This window comes from Embiotoca jacksoni, unplaced genomic scaffold (assembly GCF_022577435.1).
Source record: "Embiotoca jacksoni isolate LCO1_2020_lvr unplaced genomic scaffold, fEmbJac1.0.p SCAF_13, whole genome shotgun sequence".
Lineage (NCBI taxonomy): Eukaryota > Metazoa > Chordata > Actinopteri > Embiotocidae > Embiotoca > Embiotoca jacksoni.
Genome location: NW_027185263.1, coordinates 18,704,570 through 18,721,467, shown reverse-complemented (window position 1 = coordinate 18,721,467; position 16,898 = coordinate 18,704,570). Strand labels below are relative to the sequence as shown.

General features: G+C 39.7%; 2 protein-coding genes across 2 annotated transcripts; one reads left to right on the top strand and one right to left on the bottom strand.

The window, feature by feature from the left end:
* Positions 1 to 113: 113 nt before the first annotated feature.
* On the bottom strand, positions 114 to 7,535 carry LOC138196733 (beta-galactosidase-1-like protein 2). Its single transcript, XM_069147072.1, has 19 exons — positions 7,530 to 7,535; positions 6,871 to 7,056; positions 6,714 to 6,782; positions 6,125 to 6,220; positions 5,669 to 5,777; positions 5,488 to 5,580; positions 5,260 to 5,341; positions 5,118 to 5,182; positions 4,919 to 5,003; positions 3,715 to 3,852; positions 3,438 to 3,518; positions 3,248 to 3,354; positions 3,005 to 3,151; positions 1,981 to 2,052; positions 1,784 to 1,862; positions 1,594 to 1,681; positions 1,400 to 1,511; positions 745 to 861; positions 114 to 255 (listed from the first exon to the last, which is right to left on the bottom strand). Exons 2-19 carry the CDS (start codon positions 7,032 to 7,034, stop codon positions 169 to 171), a joined length of 1,791 nt encoding a protein of 596 aa, XP_069003173.1. The 5' UTR covers positions 7,035 to 7,056; positions 7,530 to 7,535; the 3' UTR covers positions 114 to 168.
* An 802-nt stretch (positions 7,536 to 8,337) lies between these two features.
* On the top strand, positions 8,338 to 16,352 carry ei24 (EI24 autophagy associated transmembrane protein). The gene is made up of 11 exons (XM_069147074.1): positions 8,338 to 8,438; positions 9,671 to 9,807; positions 10,571 to 10,716; positions 11,862 to 11,922; positions 12,275 to 12,341; positions 12,427 to 12,551; positions 13,111 to 13,230; positions 13,657 to 13,768; positions 13,863 to 13,974; positions 14,712 to 14,786; positions 14,866 to 16,352. The coding sequence occupies exons 2-11, from the start codon at positions 9,766 to 9,768 to the stop codon at positions 15,026 to 15,028; spliced, it is 1,023 nt and encodes a 340-aa protein (XP_069003175.1). The 5' UTR covers positions 8,338 to 8,438; positions 9,671 to 9,765; the 3' UTR covers positions 15,029 to 16,352.
* Positions 16,353 to 16,898: the final 546 nt, after the last annotated feature.

The following is a 16,898-nucleotide window of genomic DNA, read 5'->3' as shown; positions in this document are numbered from 1 at the left end:
GGCTGAATATTAGACCGTGTATGTATGCATGTCGAATTTATTGTATTATATTAGACAATGACCATTAAATTAACAACATTTGAGTTCGACCTGATATGATAAGCACTTTGTAGAAACAAAGGCACATTTTTGCACAAAAAAAATCTCCCAAAGGTGCGATGAAGATGGTCACTGGATGTCCGCTGCCATTCCGAGATCAGGCATATCTTCAAAGTGGACCTTGTAGTCTCCCTCTTGCTCCTCAAACACAACGACCTTATTTATTTGGACAGAAAAAGGTAAGAGGTGTGGAGGTGTTCGAGACTTGACTCTGACTTGCTGTGTTTTCAGAGGCTGTAAATGTAGAATGAATCTTCTAAGATCATTGTAAGGCAAAGAATATATAAAGGAATAAATATGAAGCTCGAGCAAGCAGTCAGTTAGCTCGGCCAACTGGGAACAGAAGGGAGTATCTAACTTGGCCTGGCCTAAAGCGCACTAATTATGATGTTATAGCTCATTATTTTAAACTGTACAAAAACCAAAAGCAGACATAGTGATTAAAAATGAAAGAAAATGGCCAATAACATATCTATTAGTATTTGATTAGTATCTACTAGGCTAGGTAAAGATAATGGTAATGTAGCATACAGTCCAGAGAATGACATTGAGCTTCTCATCTAACTCTATTATATTCTATTATTGCATGTTTGTCAACATGCCAACATGTTCCTTTAACAAGGGCTGGTTGGTGCACAACTGTACCTGGTTGATTCCACTGTTGAGAAATGGACCAGGGAGGTACAGAGTCTGCTGGGGGCCAATAGACCAGTAGCGGCCCAGATTCAGCCCATTGATAAACACAACGCCTTTCTCCCAGCCCTGTGGAGCCCCAACAATGCATACATCAAGTATTACTTGTTTAAACAAAAAGTGACAATATCATACATAGCATAGAGAACAGAGAAATTGTCATCTTTTTTGACATATTTGGTGAAGCAAACATTTGACCCTCTTTGAAACAGTACCTACAGAAAAGGGTTGTGTATTTGAAACACGGCAAGATAAATTTCCTTCGTCAATAATTTATTCAACAAAAGTATCAATAGATACTTTGAAAAAAGTAAGTCAGTCGTTGTCCGAGAGGCTAGTATTTCTCCCTTCAGCAGAAATAACTTCTTGAAAGCATTTTGCAGACTTGTTTAAATTAACTTAATTTTTCCCTGTGACTGATCACTTTTTATAATCTATTTACATTACAAAAATGCCTACAAAATGTCAATTTGATGTGTCATTTGTTTTATATCCCTTTTATTATTATGCACGTCTTCCAAGAGCATCAAATGTTTGTTTGTCACATGTTCAAATAAGTCAACAATTTGAATAAGATGTACTTATTAATACGTTTCATTTCACTTACTGGCAGCTTCACAAATGTGTCACTGGGATACCCGTATGCAAACAGCCTCCCCATAAAAAATGCTGGGAAGCTCGGAGTCTCCGGAAGAGTTTTCCAAGGTGCCTTATAAAGACTGAAATAAGGCTACTTCAAACACACTATTACAGTCAATGAAGCAAATATGCTGCATATTAGATGTAATAAAGTGTACAAACCTATCAATGAAGCTGGGTTTCATATCCAGGCTGTAAATTGTAAAATCCCGCAAGGGGATATTGTTTAATAAAATGTCTCCCACTAGTCCTGCAAGAACACAAATATAAATTGGCTTGTGCAATACCCACCGAGTGTTGTAGTGATTTAATAGCAGGCATAACAAAGAACATCACGTTTTCTGTCGATCACCTTTATGTTGTTTGTCAAGGTCCTTTCCCTGGTGAACTCTTCCACAGTTCTCCACCAATAAACTCAAAGTCCGCTGTTCCTGTAGGGATTGGTTGCTTTTTTGTCTTTTGATAGTTTCAACGGCCAAAGAGCCAACATTTCAGCATCCATTACATCTAATGAAGCATTTGCCTTTGTTGTTCAGCTTGATGCTGTACCTTGCCATCAGGAACTGCCAACTCTAGTGTCTGTCGCTTGAAAAGGCCAATGTAGCTTCTGTCTAAAAATACCTGGGGCAACAAAGATCACTGTCAAATAATTGCGTTATAGTATGAAATGTATTAACGTTTGGTTTTTCAAATATCGTTGTCGACTTCACCACATTATTTTCACTGTATGTCTTCAAATGAGTACTGTGGGAAAACCAATGACATGGAACATTGACTCACTGCACTGAATACTCAAGATTTTGGGAAATACACTCGATCAAAATGCTCTAAGTTTTGAGTGGCATTCGCATTTCATTTCATTCTGCCCAAAACCTGAGAAGGCACGTTACATCAGGAATGCAACCAGGTCATTTTTCTGTGGCACTCGCGTCGTTGCGTGCCGTATATTCCTCCAGGGGCAGACGGTCAAACTGAGTGCAATTGAGACATTCTGAGGGAAACTATTTAGTGTAAATGACCTGAACTGGGGAGCGATGTCGAGCAAGGCGCCTGCTCACAGCACGTTAAAAATGTGTGAGCTTCTCACTCGCAGCTACACATTTGTTGCTCCCTTACTCAACAGATTTTAGCTTCTTTTTGTTCCCAAAAAAATTGGACACCTGGCTGGCAAACAGGATGCCACATGAACCGTCACAAAAACATACTTTTTTTTTTTTTTTTTTTTTAAATGGATGATACTTAATATCATGTTTTTATTAATAAGCTGGTATAATTACTTTATTTTTTACCTTTAGAGAGAGATGAGCTGGCTGTTTCCTCCTGTTTCCAGTTGTTATGCAAAGCTAATTTAACTGTCTCCTTTTCCGGTTTTAGGCAGATATCAATGGTATCTGCTCATCTAAATTTCAGCAATACGGCATATTTTCCAAATTGTCCAACCTTTCCTTTAAATTAGTTTCTGGCAACTACAAACACATTACGCACCTTAATGTATGCAATTAGTTAATGGAAGGCAACCACATTCATAATACAAAAGGTCGGAGCAGTGAGATTTCCAGTGAAAATGACTCACCAGGGCACGGTCTCTGACATTGTTCCCTGACTTCAATAATCCTCCACTAGTGATGGTCGTCTCATACAGAGTGTAGCCATAGGACTGGCCATTCCTGTTGTTCATGGGTAGATTCTCCATGTTAACTGGCTTAGCTGACTTAAACGGCTGCAGAGAAAATAATGTTATTTTATTAAGAGGAATATTCCTTTTCATTGTAGAGATATTTTATGTAGGTTACAGATAAGCTTGTGTAAAACCTACTCCCTCAGTGAAGCTCAAAGCGTCCCATAAGGACAGATGCTGGTACATGACCGCTGGTTCATAAGCCTCCCTGTAATGCAGGGCTGGCATGTCGGGGAAACTGTCTCCTCCTGCATAGAGGTCAAAGCCAATCAGGCAAAGAGGTCATACCATTATGTATTCACACACTGTACTTTCATATTTAACTTACTGTTGTGTCGAGATAGTAAATCCCTGAGAAGATGGTACTTCTGCGTGTATTCCCCAGCTTCAGACAAAGGCGCATCATAATCTGCAGAACATCATAGTGTAGGTTAACTGGGATGTGCTGCCACCTGCTGGGTGTTAAGGTCAATGCTGTTCTGTAAACAACAAAAACATACAGTATTCTCCTCTATGCTTCATCAGTTACAGAAAAACCTTGTGAATCTGCATCAAAGTCGCCACTAGTTTGTTTGTGATAGATCACACAACACAGAGGAACCAACCGTAGCTGGGGACTAACGCTCTGTAGGAAGGATTGGCGAGTGCTCCGCTCATGAAGCCAAAACTGGATCCTCCGTGGAACATGTACAGGTTGATAGACATCCCTCTCCTCAGAATTTCCCTCACAGTGGACACCATATCTGAAAAGAAGTTCAAACATGTTAACAGTGTCTACTTGCAAACATTAAGGTCATTTTGTATGCCAGCAACAGAGAAATCATTCTCAAATCTCCGTGCTGAAATACAAATTAAAAATTCTGTCACTGAAACCTTTTTGACCCTCTGCTGACCCATTAGCGAGGTACTGAAGTGACACATACCAGCAGTAGGGCCCTGACTGTCACATTTGCGTTTTCCTTGTTGGCATGTAGCTGGCATTCCTCACGCAAAAAAGGAAACTTTCTATGAAGTGGTATACAAAGCAGGAGTTTACAGCAGTTAAGTGACTTGAGATGACATATAACACGTGATATGAGTAAGCTACTGTATGACTAAGGACAGAAAGTAGCTTTATTGTTTTCATGTTTGTTAAATAATTATTTTTTGGTGCAGAATTGGGTTTTACATGGATGCTTTTTTCAAGGTTAAGGCATTTGTAAAGTAAATCTGCAGATAATCTAATTATTTTTGATTATGGATAAATGTAAAAATGGGTTTAGCCACAAGATATATTACAAACTTTATGGGAAAAAAAACATGACAATGAAAGCTACACCGAAAAAAGAATTTAGAGAAATTCTGTGAAATTAGCACATCTTTTCTGGTTGACAGAAGTTAATATAGAAGTTTTATTAATTTAGAAGAAATTCAACTTAAAAAAAATCTTTTTCATGATTATTTTCAGACCAGTTGAGTATTCTTGGCTTGAAATGAGGAGTTGAATGAGTGGATTGTTAAGAATTCACTTGACTCATTAAATCAAGTTTATAAGACACAAAACTATTATATTAGCAGACTTTGATGCCTGTGTGTGAATGTGACTGTGGATGGTTGTCTGTCTTTTATATGTTAGCCCTGCGACGGCCCGGGAACAGGATGTACCCCAAATTTGCCCAATGTGAGCTAGATACTAAACAGCACATATTTCTGAAGCCAACAATGTACTCACGGACAACTTAACACCTAATTTAGAATAGGAGATAAGCACCAGTAGAGAAGTGTCAATTTCTCTATAAAGCCACTGATTACAAAGATAACCTTCCTTACCCTCTGGGGGCAGCACATGGTGGAGGTTCCCCCACACATCATACCAGCCGGTCCAGTAGTCCATCACCATGGTGGGGTTGTTGGGCTGCAGAAAAGGCACATACTGTCAGTTCACACAGCTCATGCCCAGTGTTTTATTGTCAGTCCTCTTTACCGTCCTCAGTGACAAAACAGTGACGTGTAAAGGTAAGAAACATACCTGGATGACATTCAGATCTTGGATGTCTCTCTGATTTAGCTTCTGCAGCTTTACTGTCCTGACGGCTAAGAGAGGAGGTCATACGTTAAAATGTATGTGTGTATGTTTGTGTGTGTGTGTGTACATTAATGATATGCTATACCTCCTTCAACACCACCTGACTGTAATGTGTTGTGGATGTCTGATGTGAGCAGCAGTTCGTTGATCCCTCGGGACTGTAAAGCCTTTCAAAATAAAACACAGTGACAACCGTAGAAATGAAACTCATCTGGCTGATCCTTTACATCAATGTCAACTTCTATTTGTGCACGTCTGCCCTCGTTCAGGTCTGATCTAGGCGAATTTCAATTAAGCAAGACTATAACTTTACCTCTTTAATAAAAAGCATATAACTCTGATCCTTTGCAAAGGATCCATACTCGTTTTCGACCTGCACCGCAATGATGGGACCTCCTTTTTTGAACTAGAATACACAAACAATCATTTTATTATGAGGCTGATAAATTGAATGAACTGAGGCAATGACAGAATTGTAATCTGTAAAAAGTGACCTGCAGAGGAACCACTTTTGGTATAAGCTTGTCAAAAAACTTGTTGACAGCCTGCGTGAAGCCTGGATGAGTGGTCCTCAGTCTCATGCTACTATCTTGGAGGAGCCAGCTGCAAGTATACAGAAAAAAAACAGTGCTCAGATATAACTAGAGGCACATAGCTGCAAGAACAACAGAGCCATAGTAACTCTAACATGCTGGACAGAGCTTCAAACACTGGGCAAGTCTGTCCTCACAGCAAAATGTGATTTTTTTTTTTTTCAAACCTGATTTCCCTCAACAAAATAAACAGTACTTTGTGGTTAGGATCAAGTTTCTTGTGTTTTTTTCAGTTAAATTCACTTACACACTAAATTTAAGTTATTAAGGGAAGGTATTACACATTCAACATTCCTGTTCATACACAGAAAATCAGTATTTTTATATGCACTAATAAGCACATTATACCAGCGCTACCTCGGCAGCCCTCCTAGGTCCAGCTCGGAGGAAATGTAGGGCCCTGGACGCAAAATCACCCATAATCCCAACTCTGCTGCTAGACTGATATAGGCTCTGAAACCAAATAGAGAAGACAATAAATCAGCAGATTCCATCCGCACAAACACAGTTTCGACTCATGTTGAGAGCCCATATCTTGTTGTTTGCAGAGTGTGAAAAGTGCCTGGCAACAACAGCAGCAGGCTTAGGCATCACGTCTCTCTTCACTTATCGCGGCCGTGTAATTAATTGCTTGATAAGTTGCTGTTGTTGTGGAGATGCCACTGTTGTCAGGCGGGACTCGCTGCTTCTAGCTTCTCCCCTGAGCACTGGGGCTTAGATGATGAGAACAAAAGGAAAGTATTCCCAACACACTTTAGAGCAGGTGGTATTGTCAGAATAGTTGGGGAAGTTGTCCAAGAAAATTTAAATATTAATGATGACATTTTATAGTTGTATATATTGGTTTAATGAGACCATGTTCGACACACCCTCAAACAAAATACTGTATGGTGATTAATCACCGGTGTTGTGTATTTAGGTCAAATAAGACAACACTTCTTTTTACTCTAAATCCAGCTGTGTGTGGAAGTTAAACCTCCCCCTCTCTGGCTGGTGGAGATTCCATGGCACATATCTGCAAGGAAGCAGGATGCCCTCGGTTAGAATTCACCTGGTGACCAGGCTTTTGGCACAAAACATAAACATAGTAGTAGTCTTCATACGTAGTAAGGGTGTTGATGCCACAGGCCTTCAACTTCGTCAGGCGGTCTCTCCAGTAGGCTCTGGGCACACGGAAATAGTGGATGGATCCCCCGAGGACGCGGAAGGGCTCTCCCTCCAGGGTGAACTGGGATGTGTTGGCATATAGGCCCAATTTCCTGCTCATTCTCTGCCCCGTTGGCCAAACGCTGAAGCAGGAGTTGGGAATTCACTTATGTCACACTGACATGCTGCACAAAGGCTATTGTACTTGAACTGACCACATGGCATGCTTGATAGGAATTTGCAGACGTTTTAAAGTTGGCAAACAGAATAAAAAAAAAAAAGAGGCAGGAGTACATACAAATGTAGGGGCAAGACAGACTTCAACATATTCATATGCAAAACTTGTGTTTTTAATTTTACTTTTCTGTATCATCAATTATGCTGTGGGTGAAGGCTACATTTACACCGTTCCCAAAAGGGAAAATATTTTATGAACTACAGTGAAACTTATGGATACCGAGACTGCAGTGAAATTGCTGCACATTTGCCAGTTTCATGTACTGTGGCAACATTATGATATAGAGATTGACCCGTAATAAGGCACGGCATTAGGCACAAACAGCCACAAAACAACTCTAACTAAAATGTATTTAACAAAAGTGAGAACTTAACTTACCCGAGATATCTGTACATGATAACGCCAACTAGGCACAGGCAGATAAGTGCATATTTCCTTTTGTGCACATTTCTTATCCTCAGGACAGCCATCGGTAGTGTGTGATATCCCGTCCACTATAATAGGCTGCAGTCGGGTTAAGTTTAGAGCAGCATCTGAGCGCGGATGAACGCATGCTGCCCTGAACAACGCACGGCCCGGTGGGAGTGCCTCTGTACAGGGCCATGGAAAGTAAGTCACACCATTAACAGGGTTTGCCTGGATGTCCCCTAGGGAGCTCCGTAGTTATTGTTTGATTTGTGCAAAAAAACACACACGCACAAAAAGCCCCTCTTCCAGCCAACTAATTATGTTAGGTGGTCTTTATAACATCCAACATCGTCTTCGTTAAAACATGAACATTTAAACTTAGAAAAAGTTTGTATTATCTCCAAAAACAGTGCCAATTGATAGCAAATCAGCATCTCTAAAATGTTCTTTTACACTCGTTTGATTAAAAAAAAACAAAAAAAACACACACAAACATCAAACATGGCTATAATAGGCTATAACTGCAACCCTAATAAGGTAGGCTTTTTCTAATATTACTAATATTATGTTCTCAACTGAATACGTCCCAATGTCATACAACAATGTACATATGGACTAACAATTCCGTTTGCGTTTTAAGCGGCATTTCCCACTTTAAAACAGTAAATTAGATGTCTCTATTCCTGACGTTGCCTTTATTTCCCCATCGCCCTTTTGAGGACTACATTTCCCATGGTCCTTAGTTGCCGGAGCTTGCGCAATATGTTTTCCACGGCCCTAGCTGCTGGCAGTGTGTTTGGTGTTTGTTGTTGTTGTTACATTAAGGGGGCGAAAGAAAGAATTAACGAAGTTAATATAACCCCGAGCCTGTCGCATGAGGTAAGGAGGACACCGCGGTTAAAAGCGCGCTCTGTTTCTGACTTCGTCGCTTGTTGAGTTATTGTCCGAACGAAGAAACAAGAGTTACATTAGTTGCTGAGCGCTAACAGTTAGCTAGCGACACTATAGACGAGCTAGCAGAACACCAAACAAACCACCGAAAGTCAAAGAGCCTGATGTCAAAGGCGTCATGCAGACCAGTCTGAGGTCTTCACATATTCACTGTTGAAGACGTTTTGGGAGGCCGAAGACAGCCAGCTAACCCCGAGAGTGAGCTATCACCTAGTCGAGCCTTCAGCAAACTCACTGAGTCAGCTTGCTAACGTTGACTTACTCAAACAGTATCAAGAGACATAAGAAAAACATGTAACTTTCATCTTGTTACAAATCTTGTTTAATAACAACAGTGGTGGCATTGCTGTTATGTAACGTTACCATGCAACAAATAAATGGGTTTGTTGGAAATAATTGGGTAATAGCAGCATAATAATAAACAGACATGAGCTTTGTTTTCTTGAGGTTAGTTATGTGGCTAGGGACATAAGATTCAGCATTTATGAAGTTTGTTCCACGATTTTCCTTGATATGGTTTGTATTGAAGTTTTTTTTACAATATAAAGAATCACATATAGTATTTACGACAAAGAAAAGACTTGATATTAATACAAATCACTTTGTACAAAGTACTTTAGAGATAAGTGACCGATTGCACACTGACATCGTTTTTTTTTTTTTTTTTTATTAAATGTGGTGGGTAGTTGGGGTGTTGTTTTTTTTTTTTTTAAAACAAATAGTTACATCATATACGAGTCCTGTCCAAAATAGGTACTGAATATTCGTAGTATGGGAACATCATTGTTCTTTGAAGTAAAATAATAGCAATGTGATCCTGAAAGGTGGTATTATGTATATCCATGATAATTCAGCTATGCGAAGATCACTGTTTGTGAAGCCAGACCGAGGCCACTACATAAAGGGCTGACTTTGTGACGTAAAATCAATAATGGTTATTATTTCTGAATATTAATAAAGTTGACATAAGTGTGAAAATTGAGTAAACAGAAATCACCACAAAATGTGTATTTAAGCAACTGTATCTCCTGTATCAGCCAACCAAAGACAGTGTTCTGCTGTTTAGATTTACAGATTAAAGCTTTTTGGACATTGCTAGAAAGCATTCCATCCATTAACTCCTGTCTGCTCTTTGTGTCCTTGGTTTTGGGTTGTGGCAGGTTCCTGGGTGAGCCCCTCCCTGCCATGAGAGCAGACCACCAGGTCACCAGCCCCCCCTTCTTCTGCAGTTGATGGATCTGCAGTCGGTCCAGAGATGACAGACAGCGTCAGGGCCTTCCTCCGCAATGTTGCGACGGTCAGCTGACACAAACGCATCGCACTCACACATGACACCCAAGAGTGTAGTGTATAGACAGAGAAACAGAAACAATCAAAATAATGGCACAATTTAGCACTATATTGAAATAATAGAGACATCTATAGGTTTGTTTATTTGTTGCTCAGCTGTGCAGATTAAAGATTGAAATTCTGATTGATTTTTATTGTCATACTGACATGTATCCCACTTACAAATCTTAAAGTGGATAGTATTTTTCAGAAATATCACATTTCTGATACTCTTATACGGTAAAAGGGAACTATTTGTTTATGGTCAGTACAATAAACACAATAAAAAAGAACACTTGCACTCTATACTTCCCTCTAGTCCTGAAATAGATGTGTAGGTAAAATATTTGTCACTGTGTCCACAGAAATCCTCCACTTAAATCAAACCATCTCAGTCTTTGACAGGTTTTTGTGGCGTATAAATAGCCAACTTAATAAAAAAAAAGTTGTCATAAGCAATACATTAGCATTTCTGTATCTTTGTCCAAGACAAACAAGGATGGTTGACCTAATTTTATATTTATTATCTTGAACTTTGTTATTGTGGAGCATTAGTTTTACAGCCTGAAGATAATGTTTGGAATATTATCAGATATCTCTCTTCTTTTGTTTTTTCCATCATTAGTGGTGCTGCAACTATCTGACAATTCAACACTCTATTACACAGTTTTTTTTAAGTTAGAAACAAACGCCCGATGTATGTTCACGCTTTCTTTGTCTGGGCTGTCTAGGGGATCAAGGACTCCATATTGGGGATTGGAACAATCTCTAAGCTGGATGCCCGCATTCAGCAGAAAAGGGAAGAGCAGCGAAGGAGAAGGGCCAGCGGGGCCCTGGCACAGAGACGGGCACAGAGTGAGGAACGCAAACCAGACAAGTAGGCCAGCTGAATAGCCGAAAAGCTGAATATCTTGGTTGCAGTGCCCCTAATTGTCTTCCTTAGCCAGAATCAAATGTGTTCACAGATAATTGTTTATGTATTCTTGTGCTAAAAAAAAGAAAATCAAAGAATCCTTACAACTGTCAGTTCATACAAATTCATACAAAGAATGAATTTTTTCCTGATGTAGATCTGAGATATATGTATGTCTGTGTGTGCATAACATTTGGTTTTCTTTTCAAGTCAAGAGTTTTTGTGTTACTCCCCCTGACATCAACCTTTTAGGTAGAACCACTTGTGCACCTCTCATGTTGTCGACTATTTCCCACAATCTCCAACAATTAAATGGCGATATTAACTTTAAGATGAGGGATGGCTAGATTTTTCCAATAAGAGCACAAATTTACACAGCTTGAAAGTAAGTGCTGAACTGAAGAATTTCCAAAGCATGTTACGTCTCTTAGCACCTTCAAACAAGAGCTGGATGGAAATGTTTCTATGTGTTCAAGTCACTAATGCGACTAATAATGAAGACAACATTATAAATGAGTAAGTACAACATGCTACCAACTGGAGCAGTCATGGATCTATACAGTTCTGATATCTCTTCATTTGAAAGTATCTGCAACTGTTACCGTGATATCTGAGTAAACGCCACTGCAAATAGAGGCATGTTAACAGCATCCATGAGTTACATACAGGAATTTGATCTCTTCATTTAACCATCAGTGAGAAATGAACACACGCTCTCACACACACACACACACACACACACACACACACACACACACACACACACACACACACACACACACACACACAGCAGGGGGCAGCTGCAGAGCCCAGGGGGCAGTTAGGGGTTAGGTGCCCTGCTTAAGGGCACTACTGCCTCGACTGTTTTTTTCGAGGCAGTCCAACAAATTCAAGCGATGACCCTTCGGTCCAAAGCCCTGTTTCTCAGGGGCACAACTGCTCCCACAGAGATCCTGCAATGCTGCAGTAAAGTCGACCCCTCATTTACACGGAACCAAAAAAAAAAACGGACATAATGCTGCCCTGATGTTTTTTTTAGATTGCATGCTCACATCTCCTATTAATAGTCAACAGTGTCTGTCATTGTGATTATTTATTTTGTCTTTCAGTGACCCCAAAGTAGCCAGCAGGATTTTTCAGTGCTGTGCCTGGAATGGAGGAGTGTTCTGGGTAAGACTTGTCTCACATTCATACTGATGGCGATTGTTTCCCACAATAATACTGCCTCTGGGTGGATGTTTTTAAGCCAAATGTTGTCCCTTGCTAATTTTCAATTTCTGTTTTGGGACAACTCTTTTCTACCCATGTTGGCTGGCCTTAATAACCTTAATGTCCCTAATCCTTTGAGTCATCTTAAGACTTTTTTGGGACACTAAAGAGTTCCTTTGCAGCTCCCAAAAAGTCCTAAGTTGTCTCAGAGTCCATTAAATTATCAAAGCCAAGTACCAGATTTTGAAAAACCCTGTCGTATAGAGAAGCATGAGTTGAAAAGTAACTAAAGCATTTCATTTTGTTTTTCCAGCTCAGTCTGTTTCTCTTCTACCGGGTATTTATCCCACTGCTGCAGACTCTCACAGCAAAAATCATCGGTATGTCTGGCTGCTAGTGAATCTGGGTCAGGTTATCTGGCATTTTGTAGCAACCAGTCAGTCAACAAAGCTGTTTGTGCCTCAGGTGACCCCTCCCTCCATGGTAGTGTGTGGTCCTGGTTAGAGTTCATCCTGACCTCCGTCTTCAGCGCTCTCTGGGTTCTCCCCCTGTTCGTCCTCAGCAAGATAGTCAACGCCATCTGGTTCCAGGTCAGGCCCCTCTTTCATGTCAGAGATGTCATTGCAGTCTGATATGCCATATCCACAAAATTAACCTTAAAGGGTTTTTGTAATATAACACCACATGTGACTGCAGTATCAGCTACTGTGATTTATAAAGCCAACTCTAGCTACTACCAATTATAATGACAGCCATTCTTCCTGTGCAGTGTTTCATAATTCTTCTTTATCCCCAAAAAAAAGCAGCAAAAAATGTGATGCAGATATAGAGAAACCTTCACTGAGTTGTGTGTTGAACTAAAGTCAGATGGGATTCAGTCAAATTAAGGTATGAGCCAATCAGAGAGCACCGCAGGGCTTTTGGTAGGGAAAAGCTGTTAGCACACAGGACTCCTTTCTTTTATATGAGAGGATGAAGACATAATCGTTTTGGATAGTTTCATTACACAGAAACGAGTCCATTTAAAGTCAAGTTTTATCTTCTGTCATTTCATATTGCCATCACAGAGCCAAAGGTGACTGTGTTTACAATGTTTTGTATGCTTTGTAAGTTTTTCTACAGTTTCACAGATGCTGTTCTCTGTTGCAGGATATAGCTGACCTAGCATTTGAAGTGTCTGGCTGTAAAGCTCAGCCGTTCCCCAGCGTCAGTAAGATCATCGCAGACATGCTCTTTAACCTCCTCCTTCAGGCACTCTTCCTCATTCAGGTGTGTACCCTACCTTTTTCATCAGTACTACAAAATCACAGTGCACTGCATACAGCCAGAAGAATATGATTCTCTTCACAGCTGCCACACAGGATGTTTGAGTTGAATCGTAACAGTAAAAGCTGCGATTGTGGACTGTCACCATAAACTCTGATTCACCACATTTTTTGCTCATAGTACAAATCATATAACATATTATTGATTGCACTCAACCCAAAGAGTTTGGTCACTCAGAATGGCTGCTATCAACTGTCATGCCAATTATTTCACTCCTAAACTCTCATGTCAATCCATTGAATCTTTATGATGTTACACTCTGCAGAGTTGTTTTTTTGACTTGTTTTGAGTCTTTTTTTATTTATCAAACTGCTCTCTCAATGAATTCATGGTGAATTAAATTGTGTGTGTATTTTTGTGGTCCTTCAGGGTATGATTGTTAGCCTATTCCCCATCGATGCCATTGGACAGATGGTCAGCCTCCTCCACATGTCTCTGCTCTACTCCTTGTACTGCTTTGAGTATCGTTGGTTCAACCATGGTGAGATCCTGTCTCATTTTCCACACACACACAGAGTCACCGTGATTAAATGTGAAACTCAATAACAAGTTTTGTCTGTTTATGTTTGTTTTAGGCATCGAGATGCACCAACGGCTGTCCAATATTGAGAGGAATTGGCCGTATTACTTTGGCTTTGGTCTACCCATGGCTTTGCTGACAGCCATGCCCTCCTCATACATTATCAGGTTAACATTGCAAAATTTTGATTAAGCAAAAAATAACCAACATCATTGATATTGAAGATTAACGTTAGTTGCAAATGTTTTTTTTTTTTTTTTTTTTTTTTTCATAAAATTTAGATTGTTAGTTTGGAAAATTCATTTTCCAGTTGTTTATTGCACATTGTTATTATAGCGACTGACTGACTGTACTTTTTCAGCTCTTGTCAACTCTAACATGCTTATGTGTGTTCACAAAAGTTTTGCTCGGCATTAATTATGGTGGAAAAAATAACATCTTTGTAGATGAAAAGCATTTTTTGTTTGAACAAAGTTTTGTACCTTCAGTGAGGAAGTCCTATTTATCCAATTGTGACTGTTTGTTCATACTTTGGAAACAGCATGTGTAAGAAAGTCAGCCAAGCCTACAAGCAAAGAGCAGCACATCTCAAGAGACAGCCTCCAGGGTCACATCCTGTTTTAAGCCTTAACTGAACATAGTTATGAAATGTATTAAAATGTGTAGCGATGAAAAAATTAGTTAATACATTAATCAACACAGAATAATCTGCTATTTAAATGCATTGCATTGGGCTCTGGAAATTTATCATTTGTATTTGAGACTATTGACAAAATCATCAAACATGAAAACGGTCACAAAACATGCAGGGATTTTAACAGAGAGAAAGCAATGTGGCAGACAGACCTCATACAGTCGGGGTTGGTTTTAACTGTGTCCAATTTGATCTTTCTTCTCTACCTAGTGGCTGCTTGTTCTCTATTCTCTTTCCTCTGTTCATCATAAGTGCTAACGAGGCAAAGACACCAACGAAGCTCTAGTAAGTGTCAAAGACAACATGTTAAACAAACTTGTTTGTTTCACTGTGCGACTCACTGATGACATTTCTGCTTTTCCAGCCACTTCCAGCTGCGTCTCTTCTCTCTGGTTGTGCTGATCAGCAACAAGCTTTTTCACAAGACCGTCCACCTGCAGTCTTCCTTGACGTCGTCTGCCTCGTCCGAGAGGCTGTCCTCGCCCCACACCTCCCCAACACGCCACAGACTGATGCCCACACAGTGATGGATCCCCTCGAAAGAAGATAAGACAAGAACCGCAGAGTGGTGTCACTCAGTGGGCGAAAGAGATTGCCCTTAATGAAAAGATGTGCAGTTTAGGACAAAAGGTTGACAATGTTTTTATCTAACCCCCTGGCCCTTCGGTTATTCATTTGCAGCAACCGCCAGACACATTTTTAGTGTGACACAAAAATCAACTGCCCTGTGCCTCACACTCAAAACACATTATATACTCAGCTCTAAACTTCTTTTGTGATTTTTCTTTCATTGTTTTTTTTTTTTTTTTGTATAATGTGCCATTTGAGTGACTCCTTTTAATAAATTACAGCACAAGAGATCGTGTAGTTTTAATGTGTAAGCAAACGTGTGACTAAAGAAGGATTTTTTTTTTTTTTTTTTTTTTTTTTTTTTTTAACTTTGAAGGGGCTCATTTGTGTTCAGAAGCAAAGCACAGTCGTGTTTCACCTACAGTAAGTGTTTTCTTGATGCAAGTCACATTCCTTCCTCACAGATTGAATGCTTTCATGCACATGGATATGTTTCTCTGTCCTATTCTGGTGTCCTGGCAATTCGGTTGACTACCTTGTACAGTTCTAAATGGAGGCTTTATTGTTTTGTCTATCCACACGGCTTAGTTTTCAGTAGAATTTACACATCACTTCAGGAGCTGCTACAAAAAGGATTGGTGACCTTTTGTCATGAAAACCAAATAACTAAGTCACTCGTGTGTGTTGACAAAAAAGTGTTGCTTGGTGTCTCATCCCAGATTAAAATCTCCCTCCAGTGTCTGATGTTACAGTTCATAAGGTGACGCCAGCAAAGGAAAAGCTGCCTAAACCCCTTCAATTTGTGTGAAATGAGTAGGTGACAGGGGAGATGACACTGCCAAACTGCTGCTCTATGTTTTGTTTATTTCACTTTGACCACTACAATGCTAAAGCTCTGTAACAAAGGAAGGAGTCATATAGATAATGCCTTTCACATCTTAACGGGTGATCAGCCTCGACTTGCTTGCTCTAGTTCAACTCTTCCCCTGAGAGCTGATTCAAATATAACTGATCCCCAAAGATCATTGGCTGTTTGTTTTTTGTAATGTATATGATGTTGACACCTCCTGAATGTTCACTCAGAAGCCCACCAACATGCAGCGACCGACAACCTTTCTCTCACTCGTTTGAGCTCGTGGCTGTGGAGAGGAGCCACGATTTTGAAATGGTGTGCTTTTATTGTAAGAAGAGCGTAGTGTTTGTGCTGACTGATATTTGTGAGTGAGATTTTGTAAAAGTAACACGTCTAATTTCAATAAAATTGGTCAGTATTCAATATTTGATGTTTGTTGTTCAGGGTTTTTACGTAGGATGTTTTAAACTGCAGTGGAATGAGTAGGATGCAGGGGAGGGGATCATCAGTTTGAGACCTTGCAAAGAAAATGGTCCCACTGAAAAGCTGTTAAAACACAAAAAACATGAACTGACGCAGGGCTATTAAAAAGCAGTAAATGTATGTTGCAATGAGAATTATTTTATTTCTAATTTTGGTTTTATTTTGGTGAAAGCAATCTTCTCAATCCAAAGAGAATCAGACACCACACCACTTATTTTTGTTAAAAAAAATATATCTCCCCTTATAATTTACTTTTAGGGACTTATGTAGCATCTTACATTTTCATACAGGACACAAATTGACAAATAAATATATACTTAATGTAACTATTGTGCGGTAACCTATGGTGGTAACTAAAGGAATGAGATTAAATCATTTTGAACCAGCAGAGGGCGAAACCTTTTTTCTTTTTCCTTAATAAGGACACGTCACTATACCAAAACGGCAAGGTAGGAAACGAAATGTAAATGGCAGCCATAAGAACCAATCAA